General features: G+C 39.4%; 1 protein-coding gene across 1 annotated transcript in view; it reads left to right on the top strand.

Annotated features, from left to right (window-relative positions):
• CNTNAP1 (contactin associated protein 1) overlaps window positions 1–25,227 on the top strand; it is a 217,797-nt gene extending 192,570 nt beyond the window's left edge. The window contains exons 21-24 of the mRNA XM_069751911.1: window positions 18,424–18,517; window positions 20,231–20,461; window positions 20,713–20,757; window positions 22,318–25,227. Coding sequence (XP_069608012.1) covers window positions 18,424–18,517; window positions 20,231–20,461; window positions 20,713–20,757; window positions 22,318–22,511 — 564 coding nt within the window. The 3' untranslated portion in view covers window positions 22,512–25,227. The remainder of the gene's footprint in view (window positions 1–18,423; window positions 18,518–20,230; window positions 20,462–20,712; window positions 20,758–22,317) is intronic.
• The last annotated feature ends 1,731 nt before the right edge of the window (window positions 25,228–26,958 follow it).

The raw sequence follows: 26,958 nt of genomic DNA, 5'->3' as shown, positions 1-26,958 counted from the left end.
GCACAGTGGCCTCCATAATCCTTAAATGGAAGAAGTTTGGGACCACCAGAAGTCTTCCTAGATCTGTCCGTCCAGCCAAACTGAGCAATCGTGGGAGAAGAGCCTTCATGAGAGAGGTAAAGAAGAACCCCAAGATCACTGTGGCTGAGCTTCAGAGATGCAGTAGGGAGATGGGAGAAAGTTCCACAAAAACAACTATCACTGCAGCGCTCCACCAGTCGGGCCTTTATGGCAGTGGCCCGACAGAAGCTTCTCCTTGGTGCAAGACATATGAAAGCCTGCATAGAGTTTGCTAAAAACGCATGAAGGACTCCCAGACTATGAGAAATAAGATTCTCTGGTCTGATGAGACGAAGATAGACCTTTTTGGTGATAATTCTAAGCGATATGTGTGGAGAAAACCAGACACTGCTCATTACGTGCCCAAACCTCTTCCAGAGTGCTCTGGACCTCAGACTTGGTCAAAGATTCACCTTCCAACAAGACAATGGCCCTAAGCGCACAGCTAAAATAACAATGGAGTGGCTTCAGAACAACTCTGTGACCATTCTTGACTGGCCCAGCCAGAGGCCTTACTTAAACCCAATTGAGCATCTCGGGAGAGATCTGAAAATGGCTGTCCACCAACGTTCACCATCCAACCTGACGGAACTGGAGAGGATCTGCAAGGAGGAATGGCAGAAGATCCCCGAATCCAGGTGTGAAAAACTTGTTGCATCATTCCCAAGAAGACTCATGGCTGTACTCAAGAGAGGCCTGGATGTCTTCCTGGAGCAGAACAATATTGTATCATACAATTATTAGGTTCTGTAGAAGGACGTAGATCTGGGTATTTATTATGATGGAATATAGGCTGAACTGGATGGACAAATGTCTTTTTTCGGCCTTACTAACTATGTTACTATGTTACTATGTTACTATGTACTAGCTCAAAAGGGTGCTTTTACTCAATACTGATCATGTTGGTAAGGAGGAGGCAAACCCCACGTGTATCGCCACCTTGGAGCGTGGCTTCTTCAGGGCAGAGAAACACGGGTATTACGCACCTGGTAATGTGTTTTTTCATGAGACATGACGGCACCACGAGAGAGGGGATCCGCTCTTCAAGGACAGGAAACATTCAAGATAAAAGGGGCGGCTCCTCTCTCCGTATCAGTTGTTTTACAGAGCATGAGAGGAACTCCGTAGATTAGTGTACAGATAAATAATACATTTTTTATCATTCTAATTACTGACACCCGAGGGAGTGTATAATGGTAAAAAAAAAGCACCCAACCAATGACGTGATCAAAAAAAGGGCGGGAATATAAGGGTGCCGTCATGTCTCATGATAAAACACATTACCAGGTACGTAATACCCGTGTTTTTCCATCATACATGATGGCACCACGAGAGAGTTTGTGCTGTGTGCACACGTTGCGTTTTTTTGCGTTTTACATATCATCCTATCATTTAGAATGCATTCTGCAATTTTTGTGCACATTACGTACATGATGCGTTTTTTTCCACGAAAAAATGCATTGCGGTAAAAAACGCAGCATGTTCATTAATTTTGCATTTTTTTCGCGTTTTTCCCGCTATATAATGCATTGGGAAAGCTTTGGAAAAAAGCGCAAAAAAAACACGGTAAAAACGCAAAAAAAAAAAAGCGCATGCGGTTTCCTTGCAGAAAATGTCCGGTTTTCTTCTGGAATTTTCTGCAAGAAATTCTTATGTGTGCACATACCCTTACTGAGATTTGTAGTCTCTTAGGGAGGGATCACTGCTTGTAACACTCTTCTCCCAAATGTGAGATCAGAGGTAGCAGATAGGTCTAACCTATAATGTTTAAAAAATGTAGACCGAGAAAATCAAGTGGCCACCTTACAGATTTGATCGATGTTAGCATCTGCTCTCTCCACCCAAGACGTTGCCATGGCTCTCATGGAGTGGGCTTTTAGACCTCTCTCACCCATCTAGGGATAGTTTGTTTTGAGGCTTTAAGGCCCTTTCTTGACCCCTGGAATAAAATAAATAAAGCCCTCTGTCTCCTCCAAGATCTTGTCACCTCGAAATACTGCAAGAGACATCTCCTGACATCTAGGCAATGAAGCCTCTCTTCTTTCTTGTTGATAGGGTTGGGACAAAAAGAGGATAGGGTTATATCCTGAGCCCTATGGAACCTTGACACCACCTTGGGGAGATATGCTGGATCTAATTTTAATACAACCCTATCGTCCATAATTTGCGTGTAGGGTCTGCTGATAATGCGTGTAAATCCCCAACCCTACAGGCTGATGTAAGCGCCACTAACAGGGCTGTTTTTAATGTTAGTATCTTATCTGATGTTGTATTTAATGGCTTAAAGGGGCTTTCTGTGAAAGCTGTCAAAACTAAATTTAGATCCCATGGTGGAGGAGTAGGGGATGGAACAGAGTCAGCTCTACTACAGCTTGGATAAACCTGGTCACCCACCTATTGCTTGCCAGGTCATCTACTATATAATTGTCTAAGGGTCACTTCCGTCTGTCTGTCTGTCTGTCTGTCATGGATATTCATTGGTCGCGGCCTCTGAAATCCAAGTCGCTGATTGGTCGTGGCAAAACACCCACGACAATTGCCACGACCAATCAGCGATGGGCACAGTCCGGCGGCAAAAAGGCCGCTCCTTCCGTCCCGCAGTCAGTGCCCGCTCCATACTCCCCTCCAGTCAGCCCTCACACAGGGTTAATGGCAGCGATAACAGACCGCGTTATGCCGCGGTGTAACGCACTCCATTAATGCAGCTATTAACCCTGTGTGACCAACTTTTTACTATTGATGCTGTGTATGCAGCATCAATAGTAAAAAGATCTAATGTTACAATAATAATAATAATAATAAAAAAAGGTTGTTCTCACCCTCCGATGTTGCGCGCTGTCCTCGGCAGTGGAAGCTGCAGGTTCCGGTGCTAAGGATGCTATGCGAGAAGTACCTGCCATGACATCACGGTCATGTGACCACGACGTCATCACAGGTCCTGCGCTCATACCAACCCTGGGACTGGAAGCTGCCGCGTGCACCGCACATAGGCGCCAGGACTTCAAGGGGCCTTCAGAAGGTGAGTATATGTTTATTTTTTGTTTTAAGTCTTTTTTAACCACGCATATAGTGCCCACATTGCTATATACTATGTGGGCTGTGTTACATACTGCGTGGGCTCTGTTATGTACTACATCTCTGCTATATACTATGTAGCTGGGCAATATACAACGTGACTGTGCAATATACAACGTGGCTCTACAATATACTGCGTGGCTCTGCTATATACAGTACTACGTGGCTGACCAACATACTACGTACCTGTGCAATACACTACGTAGCTGTGCAATACACTACGTGGCTATGTTATATACTGTTATATACTATGTGGCTGTGTAATATACTACGTAGCTCTGCTATATACTACGTACGCTGTGTTACATACTACGTAGCTCTGTTATATACTGCGTCGGTTGTATTATATACTACGTCACTGTGCAATATAGTACGTAGCCTGTGCTATATACTACCAACATATTCTATAATACCCGATACGTTAGAATCGGGCCACCATCTAGTAGTTAAATAATGCTGCTAAAGCTGAAATGTTCACTTTGAGGGTACTAACAGCTAATTCCAGCTCTAGACCCTTCTGCAGGAATTCCAGTATTGCCACTATCTGGACTTCCCCTTCCCATATTGGTCCTGAGATAGACAAAAATTTTCTCCATATCTTCCCATAAATCCAGGTAGTTACTGGTTTTCTTCTACTAAGTAGGGTGGATATTAAACCAGCCAAGAACCCCTCTTTTTCTAACAACGACCTTTCCAATTCCAGGCTGTCAAATGCAGCCCGGAATTCTGAGGGTGGCTGAAGGGAACCTGTGTTAGAAGGTCCCGGTCCTCTGGGAGTACCCATGGGTCCGTTACTGACATCACTCTTAGCCAGTAAAACCATGGTCTCTTTGGCCAAAAGGGAGCTATTACAATCACCCTGGCCTTGTCCTCTCTGATCTTCTTCAGAACTGCTGGTATGAGACGTATCGATGGGAAGGCGTACCAGAGTCCTGATGTCCACTGTATCCTGAAGACATCTACTGCCAATGGCCTGTCTGCTGGAGCAGAACTTCTGAACCATTTTGTTGGCTTTTGAGGCAAAGATATCTATACTGGGTCTTCCCCACATGTGCACTATCTGTTGAAAAATGGACTCTTTTAGTGGCCATTCCCCTTGTCTTAAATGGTTCCTGCTTAGAAAATCTGCCTTCGATATGCAGGGCCGACAATGAGAAGAAATGATGTTTTTCTAGAGTCATGAGTCTTTTTGCTATCTGCATCAGTGACCGAGAACGGGTGCCCCCTGGTGGTTTACATATGCGACCGCTGTTCGGTTGTCCGACTGATGTGGACAGAGGAGCCGCTCATTTAAAGGGACACTGTCACCTGAATTTGGAGGGAACAATCTTCAGCCATGGAGGCGGGGTTTTGGGGTTTTTGATTCACCCTTTCCTTACCCGCTGGCTACATGCTGTCTGCAATATTGGATTGAAGTTCATTCTCTGTCCTCCATAGTACACACCTGCACAAGGCAATCATCTCTGCACCTGTAGATAAATTCCCTAATGTCTGTCATCTGTTAACGGAAATATAGCAGGCTTCCATATTACTGGTAGTGTAAAGGCTCTGGAAAAATGAAATGGCTCCTTGCATCCCCCCCCTCCCCCCCCCCCCCCCAAAGAAAAAACAAAAAAACAAAATCAGGACATTCTCTGCTCCCAAATCCGAACACCCTATCCCTTCTGAGCCCCAGTGTGCATAAACCACCTTTAGCATCCACATGTTTGGCAGGGATAAAATCTCCTAAATGGGCTTACTTGAGAGGGTTTCTTCTCTTCTATCACTTAGGGATCTCTGTATATGGAGTCCGCAAACTATTTTAGCAAAATCTGCCCTCCAGGAGGAAAATAGAGCTCTGTCCTTCCTCAGTTTGACTGTATGGCTAAGCATTACTGTACAGCCACATATGGAATACGGTATTTCCACATGCAGCAGAAATTGTAGGACAAATTTTAGTGCCATTTTTACCCATTTCCCAGTGTAAAAATGTAAAATCTAGGGCTAAAACAAACATTTTTTGGTGGTAAAAATGTTAATAATTTTTTATTCACTTTTCAATAGTATACAATTCTGTGACACACCTGTGGTGTCAGTATGATCACTGGCACCCATAGATTGCAGAGGTGTAGATTGTAAAGGTGTACTTTGTACAATGTTTTTATCTATTATTATAGAAACTGGATTCCAGCTCACCCAATTGCTCTATGCTCATCCACCTGGGGCTCAGACTCCGGCATCGCCCTGGCCTCACATCAAGGAAAATAGAAAAAACTGGAGTCCGGCTCAACAAGACTGGATTCTCCTTTTCTTTTTCAAAAGAAATTATAGTGCATACAAAAGAAAAATGTACATGGTCGACATGACCCAGTCGACGTGTTTCGACTGCACTAGGCAGTCTTACTCACTTCACTAGGCAGTCATGTCGACCATGTACATTTTTCTTTTATATGCACTATAATTTCTTTTGAAAAAAAAAAATGAAAATTCAGTTCTGTTGAGTCGGCTATCATATTCCACAGGGCTTTACAGACATGTGTCACTTATGAGGGGTTCTACTATTCTGGCGCCTCAGGGGCTCTATCAATGTGACATAGCACCCTCAAACCAGTCCAGCAAAATCTGAACTCCAATATGGATTATTCCCTTCTGAGCTTTGTACTGTGCCTCAAAAGTTGTTTTCAGCGACATATGGGGTATTCGTGTACTCAGGAGAAATTGCACAACAAACTGTGGAGTCCACTTTTTCTTGTTACCCTTTTGAAAATACAAAATTTGTGGCTAAAAAACATTTTTGTGGAGGAAATGTGATTTTTCTCTTTCTTTATTTTTACCACTCAACATTATAAACTTCTATAAACCACCTGGGGTTCAAAGTATTCACCACACATCTAGATAAGTTAAGTTCCTTGAGGGGTCTAGTTTCTAAGATGAGGTTGCTTGTGAGGGTTTCCACTCTTTAGGCACATCAGGTACTCTCCAAATTCAACATGGCATCTGCTAATGATTCCAGAAAATTTTTCATTCAAAAAGTCAAATGATGCTCCTTCCATTCCGATCCCTGCCATGTACCCAAACAGTAGTTTTTCTCCACATTTTGGGTATCAGTGTACTCATGAGAAATTTCACAACAAATTGGTGCATTTTCTCCTGTTACCCTTGGGAAAATATAAAAAATTGGGGCTAAATGGTCATTTTTGTGGGAAAAATTTGATTTTTTTTTTTTAAATTTTCACGGCTCAACATAATAAACTTATATAACACACCTGAAGGTTCAAGGTGCGCACCTTACATCTAGATATGTTCCCTGAAGGCTCTAGTATCTGAAATGGGGTCACTTGTGAGCGGTTTCCATTGTTTAGGCGCATCAAAAGCTTTACAAATGCGACATGGCGTCCGCAAATTATTTGAGCAAATTTGACATTCAAAAAGTCAAATGGCACTCCTTTTTGTCTGAGCCCTGCCATGCACCAAAACAGAAGTTTTCCCCCACATATGTGGTACTAGCGTACTCAGGAGAAATTGCACAACAAATTGTATGGTACAGTTTCTCCTGTTACCCTTGTGAAAATGCAAAATTTGGGGCTAAAAAACATTTTTGTGTGAAAAATATTTTTTTATTTTCACGGCTTAACATTCTAAGCTTCTGTGAAGCATCTTGGGGTTCATGGTGCTCAACACACACCTAGATAAATTCCCTGGGGGGTCTAGTTTCCAAAATGGTGTCACTTGTGAGCAGTTTTCACCGATTAGGCACATCAGGGGGTGTCCAAAAGTGACATGGTATCTACTAATTACTCCAGCAAATTTAACATTAAAAAAGTCAAATGGTCCTGTTTCTCTTACGAGCTCTGCCGTTTGCCCAAGCAGTAGTTTTCCCCCACAATTGCACAACAAAGTTTGCAGTCCATTTTTTCCTGTTACCTTTGTAAAAGTTTAAAAAAAATGGGTCTAAAGTAAAATTATTGTAACAAAGTTAAATGTTCATTTTTTCCTTCCACATTCCATTAATTCCTGTGAAGCATCTGAAGGGTTAATAAATTTCTTGAATGTGGTTTTGAGCACCTTGAGGGGTGCAGTTTTTAGAATGATGTCACTTTTGGGTATTTTCTTAATATAGGCCCCTCAAACGTGTCACTTCAAATGTGATGTGGTCCCTATCAAAAATTGTTTTGAAAATTTTGGGGAAAAATGAGAAATCGCTGGTCATATTTTAACCCTTATAATTTTTTTTGTTAGGAAGTTATGTTTCAAAAATTGTGCTGATGTAAAGTAGACATGTGGGAAACATTATTTATTAACTATTTTGTGTGACATAACTCTTTGATTTAAGGGCATAAAAATTAAAAGTTTGAAAATTGCAAAATGTTCTACATTTTCACAAAATTTCCGATATTTTCACAAATAAATGCAAGTCGTCACAAAACAAATTTTTACCACTATCACAATGTACAATATGTCAAAAGAAGAGTGTTAGTGGGATAACCACATAAAGTGACACTAGTCAGAATTGTAAAATTTGGCCTGGTCAGGAAGGTGAAAGCTTCTGGCTGAAGAAGTTAATAAACCATTGCTTCTTCACTTTCCAAACAGCAAATCTATTGCTGCTTATCCAAAAAAGGATAGTTTATGGACCTTCACTTGTCAATAAGCCTTGACTTCTCGCTTATTAAGGCCGGTTTCACACGTCAGTGGCTCCAGTATGTGAGGTGACAGTTTCCTCACGTACCGGAGCTACTGACACATGTAGACACATTCAAATCAATGCATCTGTGCAGATGTCATTGATTTTTTGCGGACCGTGTCTCCGTGTGCCAAACACGGAGACATGTCAGTGTTCGTGGGAGCGTACGGATTACACGGACCCATTAAAGTCACTGGGTCCGTGTAAAACACGTACCGCACACGGACGTTGTCCATGTGCAGTCCGTGTGCCGTGCAGGAGACAGCGCTACAGTAAGCGCTGTCCCCCCCACATGGTGCTGAAGCCGCGATTCATGTCTTCTCTGCAGCAGCATTTGCTGTAGAAAAGATATGAATAATACTTTTTTTTGTTTCTAGTGTTTAAAATAAAGGTCTATGTCCCCATGCCCCTCCCACCCCCTGTGCGCCCGCCCGCTGTTCTTAAAATACTCACCCGGCTCCCTCGCTGGCTGGCGCTGTTTCCTGTCCTGGCCGCACCTTCTACTGTATGAGCGGTCACGTGGGGCCGCTCATTTACAGTGATGAATATGCGGCTCCACTCCTATGGGAGGTGGATCCGCATATTCATGACTGTAATCGGCGGCCCCACGTGACCGCTCATACAGTAGAAGGTGCGGCTGCAGAGAAGATATGAATCGCGGCTCCAGCACCAGATGCAGGGGACAGCGCTAAACTTTAGCGCTGTCTCCTGCACGGTGCGTGTGGTACCCAGTGGGCACACGGGCGTCACTCGTGTGCCACACTGATGTGCCACAGAAACGCACGGGCACACGGACACAGATAATTCCGGTACCGATTTTTCTGGTACCGGAATTATCTGGACGTGTGGGACTGCCCTAACAGAATTGCTGGTGTATAAACTCTGGCACGGCAGGCATGTGCCTCCAAAATGATATGTTTTGAATAATTTTGACATATTTAAAAGCATAAATAGTCTGTCTGTGCAATACATTATTAAACAGGCTGTTGGTTACCACTAGTTATCCATTTACCTGTAGCCAGATTTGTATAGGAGACGTTAACTTTACTAAGACTATGTTTGTATTAAAAAATTTGAAAAGGGTTGAATACAGCGAAATTTGGAATGTTAAACACATTTTCAGGGCAATCTGAATCTTTGCATTTTTTGCGATTTGCTTTGAATCAGTTCCCACAAAATCAAAATTTTGGGAAGAATTTGGTAACGTTGGTGAATTCACCCATAAGAGTATCTACTGGGCTAATGGCCGTAATGGGAGATATATATACACACAGCTCTGGCAAAAATTAGGAGACCACCACATCAAAACCCTCTCATGAGCAGCCCAATCTCCAGACCTGATCTCCATAGAAAACCTCTGGAATGTAATCAAGAAGATGATGGATAGTCACAACCCATCTAACAAAGAACTGCTCAAATTTTTGCGCCAGGAGCAGTGTGAAAGATCGGTGGAAAGCATGCCAAGACGCATGAAAGCTGTGATTTAAAATCATGGTTATTCCACAATATTGATTTCTGAACTCTTTCTGAAATAAAACATTAGTATTGTTTCTAAAGGATTATGAACTTGTTTTCTTTGCGTTATTTGAGGTCTGAAAGCACTGTTTTGTTTTTAATTTTGACCATTTTTCTTTGTCAGAAAAAAATGCAAAATTTATTGCTTGGAACTTCTGAGACATGTGGTCAGAAGTTTGTAGAATAAAAGAACAATTTACATTTTACTCAAAAATATACCTATAAAGAGAAAACTCAGACAAACTGAACATTTTGCAGTGGTCTCTTAATTTTTGCCAGAGCCATATATATATATACGTATACAGTGGGGCAAAAAAGTATTTAGTCAGTCAGCAATAGTGCAAGTTCCACCACTTAAAAAGATGAGAGGCGTCTGTAATTTACATCATAGGTAGACCTCAACTATGGGAGACAAACTGAGAAAAAAAATCCAGAAAATCACATTGTCTGTTTTTTTAACAATTTATTTGCATATTATGGTGGAAAATAAGTATTTGGTCAGAAACAAAATTTCATCTCAATACTTTGTAATATATCCTTTGTTGGCAATGACAGAGGTCAAACGTTTTCTGTAAGTCTTCACAAGGTTGCCACACACTGTTGTTGGTATGTTGGCCCATTCCTCCATGCAGATCTCCTCTAGAGCAGTGATGTTTTTGGCTTTTCGCTTGGCAACACGGACTTTGAACTCCCTCCAAAGGTTTTCTATAGGGCTGAGATCTGGAGACTGGCTAGGCCACTCCAGGACCTTGAAATGCTTCTTACGAAGCCACTCCTTCGTTGCCCTGGCGGTGTGCTTTGGATCATTGTCATGTTGAAAGACCCAGCCACGTTTCATCTTCAATGCCCTTGCTGATGGAAGGAGGTTTGCACTCAAAATCTCATGATACATGGCCCCATTCTACCCGGATCTGTCGTCCTGGCCCCTTTGCAGAGAAACAGCCCCAAAGCATGATGTTTCCACCACCATGCTTTACAGTAGGTATGGTGTTTAATGGATGCAACTCAGTATTCTTTTTCCTCCAAACACGACAAGTTGTGTTTCTACCAAACAGTTCCAGTTTGGTTTCATCAGACCATAGGACATTCTCCCAAAACTCCTCTGGATCATCCAAATGCTCTCTAGCAAACTTCAGACGGGCCCGGACATGTACTGGCTTAAGCAGTGGGACACGTCTGGCACTGCAGGATCTGAGTCCATGGTGGCGTAGTGTGTTACTTATGGTAGGCCTTGTTACATTGGTCCCAGCTCTCTGCAGTTCATTCACTAGGTCCCCCCGCGTGGTTCTGGGATTTTTGCTCACCGTTCTTGTGATCATTCTGACCCCACGGGGTGGGATTTTGCGTGGAGCCCCAGATCGAGGGAGATTATCAGTGGTCTTGTATGTCTTCCATTTTCTAATTATTGCTCCCACTGTTGATTTCTTCACTCCAAGCTGGTTGGCTATTGCAGATTCAGTCTTCCCAGCCTGGTGCAGGGCTACAATTTTGTTTCTGGTGTCCTTTGACAGCTCTTTGGTCTTCACCATAGTGGAGTTTGGAGTCAGACTGTTTGAGGGTGTGCTCAGGTGTCTTTTTATACTGATAACAAGTTTAAACAGGTGCCATTACTACAGGTAATGAGTGGAGGAAAGAGGAGACTCTTAAAGAAGAAGTTACAGGTCTGTGAGAGCCAGAAATCTTGATTGTTTGTTTCTGACCAAATACTTATTTTCCACCATAATATGCAAAAAAAATGTTAAAAAAACAGACAATGTGATTTTCTGGATTTTTTTTTCTCAGTTTGTCTCCCATAGTTGAGGTCTACCTATGATGTAAATTACAGACGCCTCTCATCTTTTTAAGTGGTGGAACTTGCACTATTGCTGACTGACTAAATACTTTTTTGCCCCACTGTATGTATATATATATATATATATATATATATATATACGTATATATATATATATATATATATACGTATATATATATATATATATATATATATATATATATATACGTATATATATATATGTATGTATATATATATATTAAAAATACACAGTACACCCAAGAAATATAAAAGAATAGTGGCTTATTATAATCTATATAGAATAATAACCAAAACCATCAGGGCGTGCTGTGAAGAGATACAGTGGAGAAACCACTGCGAAAGGAGAACCAACACCAACGTAATATACCATGGGACAAAGTATACACAATTTAAACCAAGGCAGGGAATATGGATAATATATGGCTTTATTAATAGGGTGCCTATGATTACATATCACAAAAGTAAAAATAAATCAATACATTAAACAAGCAAAAATTACATAAAATAAATAAATAAAATGCGTACACTGACAGATTATAACAAAAGGGGGCTATATATATTTATCTTTATAGCAATAGAACCACCAACAGGATAAAATATAGGACTCCAAAGATCGGATATATAATGTAGCAGCACCAGAAGTTCACAAGAAAAATTATATGAAATTTATATATAAAAAAATAATACAATAAATAATCCTAAGAGACATGGGGATAGACTCTGTATTTATTGTATATAAAAAATATAATATATGTGGGAAGAAGAAAAAATATATATATATAAGTCCACAACTGATGAATTAAGTATGTGTGGAGTAAAGTGACAAGTGTAACTGAAACCAATAAGAAAAGTGCTCACAATAGATCAATAAAATAAATTACTGGCTGGTCATAATCGCACTACAGCCTAAGTGTAAAAAAAGAGGGGGAAAAAATACATATAGTGAATTACAAATATTGTGTATAAAAAATATATAATAAAATAAGTTCCATACGTGTGCCTCACAACGTGATGTGCAAATATGCCAACTAAAGTGATATGGTGCAAAGCAAAGACAAGGAGCCAATAGAACTAAAGCCACACTACTCCTATTAGGCTCAATCAGGGACTATTAATGGGCTGAGTGGGAAAAACTCCAACCGGAGTTTGTAAATGTATAAAGTGCACCTGTGCAGTCTAATCACTAAAATAGCATGGTGCCCATAAACAGAGACTAAGCTCCTGGTGCCTCAATAAAAATAGCTATGTACCTGAGGTGGTTACTGCCAGTGCGCGCGCTGACCCGACGCGCGTTTCGGAATGTATCTTCTTTCCTTCGTCAGGGGTTGCCGGGGTATGTGCTGCGACGCTATATATAGCGTCTTAATCCGAGCGCTGCGGCCCGGGTATAACCGGCGCATGCGCAGTCAGGAGGTCCAGGACTTCCGGTCCCCGCGTCACATGACCGGCCGCATGGGGATGGAGTGCCCAGCGTAGAAACAGAAACATGGACGCGGGGAACCGAAACCCCAGGACACAGACCACGCACGCGCACAGCCAGGGGCGCAGCGTGGGAGAAGCGGATGGACAGATAATATAGTGAGAGACGCTGGGAATACAGGGACAGGGGAAAAAGAACTACTACTACCGCAATTATCTGAATCTTGGGAACATGACTGTATTAGTATGTCAAGGTGCTACACCGCCCTTCCTAACATATGAATCAATATGTAAACCATACAAATATGGCATGATAAGAATAATGTAATTAATAAGAAAAAATATAAAAATTAGTGATACTAATATATAGTGTACTAAAGGGAAAGAAAGGGGGAGGGAGCGAGTGTATATAAATACATGACTCAAGAAAAGTAATATATGACAATATCTCAAAAAAAAGAAAATAAAAATTATATTGCAAAAATTATTACAAAAGAATTTATGATACAAAATATAAGAAAAAATATATATATGGAAAATACAGTAAAAATTAAAGAAAATAAAAAATATATAAAAAAATATAAATAATAATAAATAATAAAACAAAAATGAATAAATAATCTTAATATAATGCAAAAAAGTGTATATATGTGATTAATACACTCATGAGAATCATCCCAAAATTGCGATAGGAAAATACAAAATCAATTAATATATATCGTATATGCGAGAGAAGAAAAAGGGGGATCCATTGTCAATATTATCTCACAGACGGGATTAGTATTTTTTCTTGATTCTTTATGAGTCCTCTTGTGTTAAATTCACTGTATAATACTCATTAATCTTTTGATAGATGCGATGTGTCTGCTCCAGCGACGACAGGCCAAGACGCACCACGGCAGCAAACATCGGGCCAAAGACAAATCCACAACTCCCACAAGGTAAGTAACTACAATATCAAAAGTATATTAAATTAGTCAAACTTAAAAAATTAAAAATACAGCGCATACACCAGCCGGAATTATGTAAAAAAATATAATTTTTAAAAAAATGTGTTAAAAATATTTATTATTAAAATATCTATAAAAAAGTGGGAAATATAGAGAAAAATTAGTTAAAAATTTTTTTTTAAAATTTTTAAAAAAATGTTTTCCCCGATGGTTGTTACAAGAAAGGTATAAAACTCAAGTTTTCATTAAGCCCTTTTGGTGAAACAGTATCCAAAGTCCAGATCCACTTAGTTTCTTTTTTGGCCAAAGCAGTGCTTATTTTACCTCCCCTTTCATTAGTTCCTATCATATCTATACCAGTTATTTTAAGTAACGAAGCATCGCATCCATGATGTAATTTAAAATGCTTAGGGATTGTTTTGAGGAGTGACACATCAATAACTTCCTTTGCAGCTATAATACCCAAAGTATGCTCCCTGGCCCTGACTTTAAGTTGTCTTGTAGTCATCCCTATATAGACCAGAGAGCAAGGGCATGTAGCATGATAAATCACTGCTTTAGACGAACATGTTATAGTCTGCTTAATTTTATAGGTATTCGTACCATCATGGTTACAAAAGGAGTCAGTTCTTTTGATGTTGGGGCAGGCTACACACTGGCCGCATGGTTTACATCCTGCGACCGCCTTAGAATTCATTAGGAATGAAGGGACCACCGAAATATAGTCATAATGGCTCTTTACTAGCTCATCTTTCAAGTTTCTGGATCTGCGAAAAGTAATATTCGGTCTGTCACCAATATATTTTGACAGAACTGGGTCTGCCTTTAAAATGGCCCAAGACTTAGTTAGGTATGATCTCATTAATTCTGTCTGCCCATGATATTGTGTGATGTACCTAGTCACTTGGTTAGTTTTTGGTGGCTTTTTTTCATATAGGGCTTGGTGCCTTGTTATGTGTTTAGCCCTATTATAACCCTTCTTAATCGAGCGCCTACTGTATCCGCGCTCCAGAAACCTCTCCTTCAAATCTGATGCTTGTATCTCGAAATCCTCCTCATTAGTACATATTCTGCGTAAACGCAGAAATTGCCCTATCGGAATAGATCTAATCATTGGTGGAGGGTGTGATGAGGTTGCATGGAGGAGGGAATTAACTGACGTGGATTTCCGAAAAATGTTTGTATACAAGCAGCCGCTATCATCTTTATGAACTCCTACATCCAAGAATTCCATAAATTCCAAATCACATTTGTAGGCAAGGTGAATATTAAGAGAATTTGAATTTAACTGTTCCATGAAATCATGGAGAGATTCCACAGATCCTTGCCACCCATGGGTGCGGTTCATTGACGACATATTTTTTGTGTGGCAAGGATCTGTGGAATCTCTCCATGATTTCATGGAACAGTTAAATTCAAATTCTCTTAATATTCACCTTGCCTACAAATGTGATTTGGAATTTATGGAATTCTTGGATGTAGGAGTTCATAAAGATGATAGCGGCTGCTTGTATACAAACATTTTTCGGAAATCCACGTCAGTTAATTCCCTCCTCCATGCAACCTCATCACACCCTCCACCAATGATTAGATCTATTCCGATAGGGCAATTTCTGCGTTTACGCAGAATATGTACTAATGAGGAGGATTTCGAGATACAAGCATCAGATTTGAAGGAGAGGTTTCTGGAGCGCGGATACAGTAGGCGCTCGATTAAGAAGGGTTATAATAGGGCTAAACACATAACAAGGCACCAAGCCCTATATGAAAAAAAGCCACCAAAAACTAACCAAGTGACTAGGTACATCACACAATATCATGGGCAGACAGAATTAATGAGATCATACCTAACTAAGTCTTGGGCCATTTTAAAGGCAGACCCAGTTCTGTCAAAATATATTGGTGACAGACCGAATATTACTTTTCGCAGATCCAGAAACTTGAAAGATGAGCTAGTAAAGAGCCATTATGACTATATTTCGGTGGTCCCTTCATTCCTAATGAATTCTAAGGCGGTCGCAGGATGTAAACCATGCGGCCAGTGTGTAGCCTGCCCCAACATCAAAAGAACTGACTCCTTTTGTAACCATGATGGTACGAATACCTATAAAATTAAGCAGACTATAACATGTTCGTCTAAAGCAGTGATTTATCATGCTACATGCCCTTGCTCTCTGGTCTATATAGGGATGACTACAAGACAACTTAAAGTCAGGGCCAGGGAGCATATTTTGGGTATTATAGCTGCAAAGGAAGTTATTGATGTGTCACTCCTCAAAACAATCCCTAAGCATTTTAAATTACATCATGGATGCGATGCTTCGTTACTTAAAATAACTGGTATAGATATGATAGGAACTAATGAAAGGGGAGGTAAAATAAGCACTGCTTTGGCCAAAAAAGAAACTAAGTGGATCTGGACTTTGGATACTGTTTCACCAAAAGGGCTTAATGAAAACTTGAGTTTTATACCTTTCTTGTAACAACCATCGGGGAAAACATTTTTTTAAAAATTTTAAAAAAATTTTTTTAACTAATTTATCTCTATATTTCCCACTTTTTTATAGATATTTTAATAATAAATATTTTTAACACATTTTTTTAAAAATTATATTTTTTTACATAATTCCGGCTGGTGTATGCGCTGTATTTTTAATTTTTTAAGTTTGACTAATTTAATATACTTTTGATATTGTAGTTACTTACCTTGTGGGAGTTGTGGATTTGTCTTTGGCCCGATGTTTGCTGCCGTGGTGCGTCTTGGCCTGTCGTCGCTGGAGCAGACACATCGCATCTATCAAAAGATTAATGAGTATTATACAGTGAATTTAACACAAGAGGACTCATAAAGAATCAAGAAAAAATACTAATCCCGTCTGTGAGATAATATTGACAATGGATCCCCCTTTTTCTTCTCTCGCATATACGATATATATTAATTGATTTTGTATTTTCCTATCGCAATTTTGGGATGATTCTCATGAGTGTATTAATCACATATATACACTTTTTTGCATTATATTAAGATTATTTATTCATTTTTGTTTTATTATTTTTTATTATTTATATTTTTTTATGTATTTTTTATTTTCTTTAATTTTTACTGTATTTTCCATATATATATTTTTTCTTATATTTTGTATCATAAATTCTTTTGTAATAATTTTTGCAATATAATTTTTATTTTCTTTTTTTTGAGATATTGTCATATATTACTTTTCTTGAGTCATGTATTTATATACACTCGCTCCCTCCCCCTTTCTTTCCCTTTAGTACACTATATATTAGTATCACTAATTTTTATATTTTTTCTTATTAATTACATTATTCTTATCATGCCATATTTGTATGGTTTACATATTGATTCATATGTTAGGAAGGGCGGTGTAGCACCTTGACATACTAATACAGTCATGTTCCCAAGATTCAGATAATTGCGGTAGTAGTAGTTCTTTTTCCCCTGTCCCTGTATTCCCAGCGTCTCTCACTATATTATCTGTCCATCCGCTTCTCCCACGCTGTGCCCCTGGCTGTGCGCGTGCGTGGTCTGTGTCCTGGGGTTTCGGTTCCCCGCGTCCATGTTTCTGTGGCTACGCTGGGCACTCCATCCCCATGCGGCCGGTCATGTGACGCGGGGACCGGAAGTCCTGGACCTCCTGACTGCGCATGCGCCGGTTATACCCGGGCCGCAGCGCTCGGATTAAGACGCTATATATAGCGTCGCAGCACATACCCCGGCAACCCCTGACGAAGGAAAGAAGATACATTCCGAAACGCGCGTCGGGTCAGCGCGCGCACTGGCAGTAACCACCTCAGGTACATAGCTATTTTTATTGAGGCACCAGGAGCTTAGTCTCTGTTTATGGGCACCATGCTATTTTAGTGATTAGACTGCACAGGTGCACTTTATACATTTACAAACTCCGGTTGGAGTTTTTCCCACTCAGCCCATTAATAGTCCCTGATTGAGCCTAATAGGAGTAGTGTGGCTTTAGTTCTATTGGCTCCTTGTCTTTGCTTTGCACCATATCACTTTAGTTGGCATATTTGCACATCACGTTGTGAGGCACACGTATGGAACTTATTTTATTATATATTTTTTATACACAATATTTGTAATTCACTATATGTATTTTTCCCCCCTCTTTTTTTACACTTAGGCTGTAGTGCGAGACCAGCCAGTAATTTATTTTATTGATCTATTGTGAGCACTTTTCTTATTGGTTTCAGTTACACTTGTCACTTTACTCCACACATACTTAATTCATCAGTTGTGGACTTATATATATATATTTTTTCTTCTTCCCACATATATTATATTTTTTATATACAATAAATACAGAGTCTATCCCCATGTCTCTTAGGATTATTTATTGTATTATTTTTTTATATATAAATTTCATATAATTTTTCTTGTGAACTTCTGGTGCTGCTACATTATATATCCGATCTTTGGAGTCCTATATTTTATCCTGTTGGTGGTTCTATTGCTATAAAGATAAATATATATAGCCCCCTTTTGTTATAATCTGTCATTTTATTTATTTATTTTATGTAATTTTTGCTTGTTTAATGTATTGATTTATTTTTACTTTTGTGATATGTAATCATAGGCACCCTATTAATAAAGCCATATATTATCCATATTCCCTGCCTTGGTTTAAATTGTGTATACTTTGTCCCATGGTATATTACGTTGGTGTTTGTATATATATATATATATATATATATATATATATATGTGCACAGCTGAGCTGGGATGAAGCTAATTACACAGATACAATCCACATGTGTTGGTGAGTTGTTACATGGGCAAACATTTTTTTCTCTTGGGTGCTATTTCTTTTATTCCTTATTAGGTTAGGACAACACTGCAACTTTGGCTGCAATACAGATCACAGTTCCTGAAATTAACTCTTCTCTTGTAGGTGGACTATTACGATGTGATCCAGAAACAGTTCTTGTTGTGGGAAGATCCCAAGTTTGATTCTCCAAAAGCTATATATCTTGGAAGGGTTGTTGGTAAGTTTTTAAACTTTTAAAAAGGAACGTGTCAGCCATCTGATGCCGCTCAAACCATGGCCAGCATGGAATACAGATAGCAGTGGCGAACACAAACGGAACCGGGCCCCAGCACAAGAACAGTATATGGGCCTATCTTTGTGTTATATATAAATATATATAATATATATATAACTATATAATATAGTAAATATTAGTGAAGAGTGGCATAGGTCTACTAAAGCCTCATTTAGCTGTTAACTGCTGATGGACTTGCAGTGTGGATCATAGAATACAAATCCTCTGCAAAATTATCTGTAAATGTTGCTGCTGGTAAACAGAAGAACCATCTTTGCTAAAACTCATCCCATATCACCATTTTGTCGGCAGCCTCCAAAGTGCCATGTGCTATTTTAGCACTTGGCAGCAGTGGGCATCTATATTTTTCCATCCCCCTATGACTATAATATGGGGCCTTACTCTGCCCTTCGTTTTTTGGTACCTGAGTAACTTTCTTGATATGTCTTTGTAAGTCTGTTTCCATGGATCCTCCCCAGTAACCACTGCCTCAGAATATTTAGTAATGTGATGTTAGCACCAGCCGGGTGTTACATATTTGTTGATGGTGTAGAGCCCAGTTTTACATGGGTAATCAGCTGTTGTGAGCTGTAAAATAATGTTATATCTAACATGGCAATATGGCAATAGTTATTTGTTCTCTCTGAGCCAGGCTGCGTATAATACTTTATTCTGGCAGTAACACATCTTCCTAGATTCCTTTATCTGTTATTGCCATATGGGGCCACCCAGATTGCTTGAACTTGATTGGGAAGACCCCTTTGCATCTGGCTGTGTAAAAAGATCAAGGTCTGGCTCTCCCCCATCTGTCCTCCATCATTAGCTTTTTCAATTCCAAGTATATAGATCTGTAGACATCCTAGCCAATTGTCACCCTTCACCTATGGTAGACCACTGCTCTCATCTGGCCATGGCTAACACTACCCACGGCAAGTGCTACTCCATTTAAAATAGTTGGGCCACTTGCCTGCATCCGTTCTTCCCCCTTCCTCGGGTTAAACTGGCCATATCAGCTTTTATACTACAGGAAAGTAAAAATGTTGTCACTCTCTATCACTTAAAAAGCTTGGCAACCTTCTTTAGTTAGTTCAGCTTTCCTTACAATGGCTGCTGATGGAGGAGCATGTGACCAGATAAGTCCACTGGCTTTCTCCGATAAAACAGCAGTTTTCCCTTGTGAGGTATTTTATAGTGATTGGAGGTTTATGGACAGGTCTGGTCCACCAGTAGTCATTATATGGACAGACGGCTGGTCAGTCTGCGAGCAAAGAGAAAGTGGCCAACCCCTTCAATGTGTCTATCTACTGTGCTCACAGCTTGGCCAGCTTGCTTTCTCCCAATTCACATGATAACTATTAAAACTTCAGTTTCCAATATGTCCAGTCCATCATTGCTCCCTCTCGTTTCCGTTCTCATCCTTGTAAAGGTGTTTATGGTCGTTAGAATTCACAAAACAAAGCAAGCAACAAATTCACTTCAATTTTAAATAAAAAAAATATATATTGAAAAGATTTTTTTCTTAGTGTTTTTTTTTAAATTTTGTAAAAATAACAATAAAAAGTGGCAATCATAGAAAAAATGGTATGTGATGAAACGTGAAGAGAAATTCTTGAAATAGTCTAAAATTCTTGCCATTTGTTATATTTTCATTGCTAGAAACTGGAACAATAGATTCAGATGTACAGAAGTTCAACACACCAGGCTTCGTAGGATGCCTAGCAGATGTCCGCTTCAACAACATCACCCCAATAAGAGACATCTTCCGATCCCCTAGAGCATCAGAAGTGATCACAGTAAAGGGAAATCTGGTGGAATCTAACTGCGGAGCCATGCCTCTGAAGGTGTACCACATACCATACGAACTGGACCCGTGGTATATGGGCGCAGGTGAGGGACCATGTTACCTATGACTATTGCCTTATTACAGACTCTACATGTAAGTACTAAGGAAATAGTTAACATTACAATAGTATCTGTCGTATAGGATGACATCTCCTACATTTCCGTAATTTAATATTACTTCCTATGTTATAGGTTTGAAGAAAATATTGCTAAATTGTTGTATTCAAGATTTAGCCGGTTATATTCTGACCCAGTGACTAAACTAAACTAAATCCTAATTATATTTTGTCTTGTAGTATTTCCTCATGTACACGATGATGGTCTTGCTGGAATCATTGCGTGTGAGTACAATTTTCCCTTTCAACCACGTAGTAGGTGACATTTCAAAATTTGTGAAAAATTCATTAGTTTTCAGTACTTTGGTATTGCAGCTTATCTTGCCTGTCAGGCCCACACAAGACTTAATATTACTAGTAAAGGTGGCCTCCATGTCAGTACTCCTACGAATCCTGAAACAGGGCTTCATAGCAGAGAAGTACATTTATAAGGCTACGGTCAGACGGCCGTAGATTCGTCTGAGAGAATGGGGCCAATTTTGCACATGACGGATGATCAGAGTTTGATCTGAGTGTCAGTATAGTGTGATCGGATGAGAGAATCAGAGCACGCTGTGAGGAGAAGATGGAGAACAAAATTTCTCCACCCTCTCTATTCTGTGAGCCAGCTGAAATCCGACTGTACTCAGATGTCACAGGAGTAAAGTCCCGGGACGCACGTACTTGAAAGGGCGAGTGGCATCTGATGTGAAAGTGAAATCTCGGCATGCTACATTTTTTTTCCCACTGTCCAATTGTGTCAGTGAAAAAAATCATGCATCAGCACTGCTCCTTTGAATAACATTGATCCGAGTGTTATCCAATAAAAAAAAATCAGATAGCATCTGTCCGACGTATACACTCGTGTGAGCAAACGCTAATATACAGAAGCATTGCAGTGCAGCACAACAGTGATCACGCAATTACAGGTTCAAGTCCCACATCGTACACACTCTAAAAATAAATGAATTGATGACCACCAGAAATGTAGTTTATTTTTTCCCCAATTTCCACCACCATCCCCCAAAAAGAGCTAGGTGAAGACTTCTGAGGTACAAACACTCTTTTGATTGTGTTTCATCCTATTCAAAAATAGTTTGGGGCATTTTTCAGAACCGGGAATCCGATGACCTTCTTTATAGCCATAGGTTGCCTTGTTTACTGTTGAAAAACATATATTTTTTAAAGGCACAATTTTAAAGAGGTTGTACCAGGTTTGGAAGTTATCCTCTATCAATAGGATAGGGGATAACTTTTCGATAGCTGGGAGTCTGACCACTATTACCACACAGATCCCAAGAACACCGGGGCTCAGGACCCCCATGTGAATGGAGTCATGGAGTCTTGGTTGACCATGTACACTTCCATTCCATTTATTTATTTTTTTTGCACTCTCACTTCTTCTGGATGTCTGATATGTCCAAAGGAGGGAACAGTGAAGTAGCTGCTGATTGGCTGCAGTGATTGTATGACATAGCAATGTCATGCGAGCTCTGGGAGAGCCAGTGTTGACACCAATGGAAAGGTGCCGGCACTGGAGGCGAGTATAGGCATTGTCTGAGTAGTGTACCACCCCTTTAAGTTGTCCTACATGTTGAATCTAATATTTTTTGCTGAAGTAAAGGCTGCATCATTACAGAATTAGCAGTTTAACCAATCAGGAGTCCAGAAAAGCCCAAATGGACAGGCTGGTTATCACATAAACAGATACAGATGGACACTGAGTGTACACAACGGACAACACAGGAACGTACAAAGGCAAATGTACAATGAAATGTAAACTATGTTTTTCTTCTTTTTATCCAGTTGTGGTGATTTTCCTCTTCCTCCTTGCGGTTGCCTGTTTGTTTTTGGTTTATCATTATTTCCACCGGTATAAAGGATCTTACCTCACCAACGAACCAAAAGCTATAGACACTCCGAGTGCTCCAACAAAGTCTTCCAAGAGGAAAGAACAGCCTCTTCCACAAATTGAGGAAGAAGGGACTAGATCAGAATAGCCTTGACTGTTGTAGTATTCTCCAGGAAGCAGCAGCCATCTGTTCACGGGAAGTCTGGGAACTTAACCCCTGGAATAAGTTAGTTTGTGGAAAATGAAGGAGCGGGAAAGGATGGACCATAGAACGATATAAACAATGGACTGACAAAATTACAAAGTATCATCTAGTAGAGCAAAGAACAGCAGGCTAAGGAGTGAGTATATCATTCATCTTCCAGTACCTGCATCACCTGCCTTCATTAAAGAATTTCCTAAGAATGCTGATCCATAACTATCCAGATATAAAAGTTTCCATTTTTAGAGAACCAACGTGTTTTTTTTTTAAAGTATTACAATTGTGAAATGGACTGCACCTTAGAATATACAATGTGTGTGCTTCTGCCCAAGGCATACAGTATTTCGTATGGCATTGCCTAAACATTTATGTTACAATTCATGCATATTCCATCCTGGACCAACACTGTAAAGGTAAACCTCTGATGACTTATATTCTAGATATGGTGGTTTGTGTACACTCGGAGATAAGGACCAGATTTCTAGTTGTCTGTGTCCAGGTGATGTGCTTCTACTATTCTTATAAGACCATTGCCTTCCTTTTGGAGGTGATGTACTTGACTAGATGGATCTTGGCTTAGAAATATTGAAAAACAAGAAGTACAGTCTGAATGTTATACTAACACATATATGTATGGAGGTTTGGTATGAACCTTTAGAATAATTGGTCCTGAAATATGCTTTATAGAGATCTTAACAGATCAATCCACTTCTGTGAACCAAGGTGATAAGAAGAACCTTACCTGTTCTACGTCTCGTAATCATCACACGCTCCAATGTCCATCCTACAACGAAATGTCAATTATTCACAAGTGTCTGGTCTCTAAAAAATGGAAAATAAAATGTGCCTCAATTAATCTCCTAGGATTGGAAGAAATGCATGAAATTCTAAAAATGAATGCTAAGCAAAAATGAGGGCAGTACACATATGTAAAGGTCCAGATGTTACCATTCATCTGATGCAAGCTATTTCAAGGAATTTCTCTAAACAGACCCAATACATCACAGTACACCATACACAATACACCATATAGAAGGTTTACACGTGGATCACACAAGTGGTAAAAGGAATAACTGATCCCATTGATTTTAATTGGAATAAAGGGAATGTATGATTAGAAAATTACCTATTGTTTAAATCAGGTTTTTGGGTTTAATGTTTTTTTTTTAAAAAGTAGTCAGCATTTTAGTAATGTTTTCCCCATTATACAATCTGTAGTAAAAATAGAAATTAGAAATCTTACAGTTCTCACCTTTGTCACTGGGGCTAATTAAGATTTATACTTTCAGGAAATTCACATGTCCATTAGCAGCAATAGACTGACTCCGACCCTATCTTTTGTATTGAAGCACCTAATCAGTGTGTGGAAAGGTCATTGTGAAGGGAGGGGGAGCGCTGAAGATACCTACCGTGAATAACGGATCATATGTTATCAGCTGCATATAGAGGTGTTACCTGTCTATGATGAGAATAAGTCTGCTGAAAATACTTCCTGAAAGGACAGGAAGTAAGAGACTAACATAGTCCCAGTGGACAGTGTGAACACTGCAAGATTACTAATTTTGCTTTTAATACAATTCACGAGATGACATTTTTATTTATTTTTTTAAAATACATGTAACACAAAAAATACATTTAAACAGTAGATCATTTTCTGATGACACATTTCCTTTGTGTTGTAACAAAAAATATTTTAAATATTCAGAATTATTCGACTGGATTCAACAGTGCAATTTTGGGTGACGTCTTCTGCTTTATTGGGATTTATAGATATGGTTTAAAACAATTCTTCAGTTTTCCATTTTGGAGAAGCATGCCAACACTGTGGTGTGTAAACACAGCCTTTGAGACACTGTACAACTAATGTATCCCACTGAATAGGACACTATGATTTGACTAAGGCACAATCATGTGCCACGCACAGTCAGTGCCCACAGTCGGATTGCTGTTTTAGCCTTGGTGGTCACACAAGAACGTAGGAAAAAGGTGAGAACTATACCACTGTAAAACTGCAGCAGGAACGTGGGGATTTCTGAAACTAAGAATGCCATACAGTGCACAACTGCAAGACAGGTGCTATGTGAAACCGCTGTAGGCAGAGCACTGTGCAATTGAAGGGCTTGTCCCCAATTGGATAATAAAAACAGATTTTTTTTTCTCATACTGGACAATCCCTTTAACAGCAATAACATCACTTTGGGACGGTGCCATTATTAATGGTCTTCATAGTTTACTAGGAAAGGAAGAATAGTGGAGCCTGGTTGTTTTGATGTAGACAGCATCGAAAGTCTGTTTTTTGCCTTGACCAACCCCTGAACTTCTCAATGGCTGCTGACCACACCGGACATAAACCTTCTTCAACAACACTGCCAGAACAAGGACAATACATTCAGTATGATACTTGTCAACTCCTATCTATTACAATAATATAGCTTTATACATAAAGGAGAATGGAAACGCCGTGGTATTGTGGATCTCACTATAAACAAGTATGCAAAAAACAAAACTCTTTATATTTAGATATATTACAGATTTATCATTAGCATCTAACCTGTACTTATGTTTTTAGGGATGTTGTTTGATTGTCACCTAATTATGATGGCTATTGTACCAGGATTGCTAAAATGAATATAGTAATAACCAGAATAAACAATAAAACACAGCATTCAGAAAATGTCACACATATTTTCCTGAGCTTTTCTTGTGATAAGAAACATCTGCTTTTCGCTGACCAAAGCTAGTATTTTCCTAGACTTTTTATAAATTACTGCAGCCACCTTGGGAATCATAACATAAAATGCTTATGACACTGACTACAACTATGAAGATAGACTATTGGGGCACCCGACAGCCACTAATGGAAGACTAATGTCGGGTTGCATCATTAAGGTGCGTTTCATATTATGGGTCCATAATCTGGAAGGATGATATTTTGTCTTGAAGTGAGAACTTGGGTCATACGTTTTCTTCATGTCAATGGTCCCACTCAACCATGATGAACAATTGGGTTTCCTTGTCAATGGTCCCCCTCAACCATGATGAACAATTGGGTTTCCTTGTCAATGGTCCCACTCAACCATGATGAACAATTAGGTTTCCTTGGGATTCCTTTTCTGTATCGCTGCACATACCTACATAGAATATAACTGTGGCAAGAAAATAGGGCTGAAATCCTGGGTGTGCAGGGAGACCGGACCACACAACTGCAGCAGAGATGTTCCATCTAGTATACGTGCTTAATTATTTCTTCTAAATATTCCACACATATTCTGGGTTGTAACATAAATGCAGAAATATACAACTTGTGGGGTTATTCTAGACATCTACATTCAGAGACTGAAAACAAAACCAAATTAATTCACCTGCAATACAAGGAAACTGTTAGGATCATTTTACTACTGAAACTACGTAGTGGTGCGGGTGTGTATATCTTCAAAAAATGAGACCAGCCTTGTAGTAATTTGAAGAGCCATCATGGAGAAACTGATTTCTGAAGGAAAGTGCTAATGAGTCTGGAAGTGTCCTCCAAGGGCATTGACATGACCTCAATGCACTTCCAGGCTAATTTGCATGTGGCTTCAAAGCTCAATTTCTCAGTGGTGGCATATCATAAGTATATATATTAGATCATAAGAAATACATTTTTTTTTTAACAGGGAACATCTGTTGAATTTTGTTTACATCCGATATACTGTCCATTTTTAGTCTATATGGAAGCATGACGCCAATATGAACCTAGCTGTATTCTGCATCCACATTATAATCGTATTCTTCCAGATTACTGTAATAGCTAAACGGATTTCTACATTATAATACCGAACATCAACAATTTCTTGATTTGTCTTTCAAAGCAAATTTGTCACACTGAACCTGTTTGTGATGTCTGTGCTCAGGGTTGCGGGGCAGGAGGAATCAAGCACATTAATGTGGGATTTTATTGAATAGAAATCAACATTGCATCACTTTTGCATCAGTGTTTGTAAGCCAAAATCTTGAGGGCTACCCAAATCTGGAATAGGTGAAACTTTCTTTCTATTATACTTCTCTCTGTGTAGCTTCCACTCCTGGTTTGTTTTACAAATATCGATGTCTAAGGGTATGTGCACCTGACGTTTTTAAGATACCTGCAGACTTGCTAACTTTTTTCCTCAAGTGGCTTCGCTGGCTCCATCGACATCATGTTTTTTCTATAGTTTAAACTATAACTAGTGGGCAGCTTCCTAGGACAAGCCACCCGAAGAATAAACATGTTACTTCTTTTTACTGCTTCATGATTAAAGATTGCAGCAAAAAAAGTACAGCATTGCTGTGCACATATTCAGTGTTAAAGAGGTTTCCACTAATTTTACATTGATAGTCCCTCCTGACGAAAGTTCATCAATGTTTGATCGGT

The sequence above is a fragment of the Ranitomeya imitator genome, chromosome 2 (genome assembly GCF_032444005.1).
Source record: "Ranitomeya imitator isolate aRanImi1 chromosome 2, aRanImi1.pri, whole genome shotgun sequence".
Classification (NCBI taxonomy): Eukaryota; Metazoa; Chordata; class Amphibia; order Anura; family Dendrobatidae; genus Ranitomeya; species Ranitomeya imitator.
This window is presented reverse-complemented; position numbering and strand designations above follow the sequence as displayed.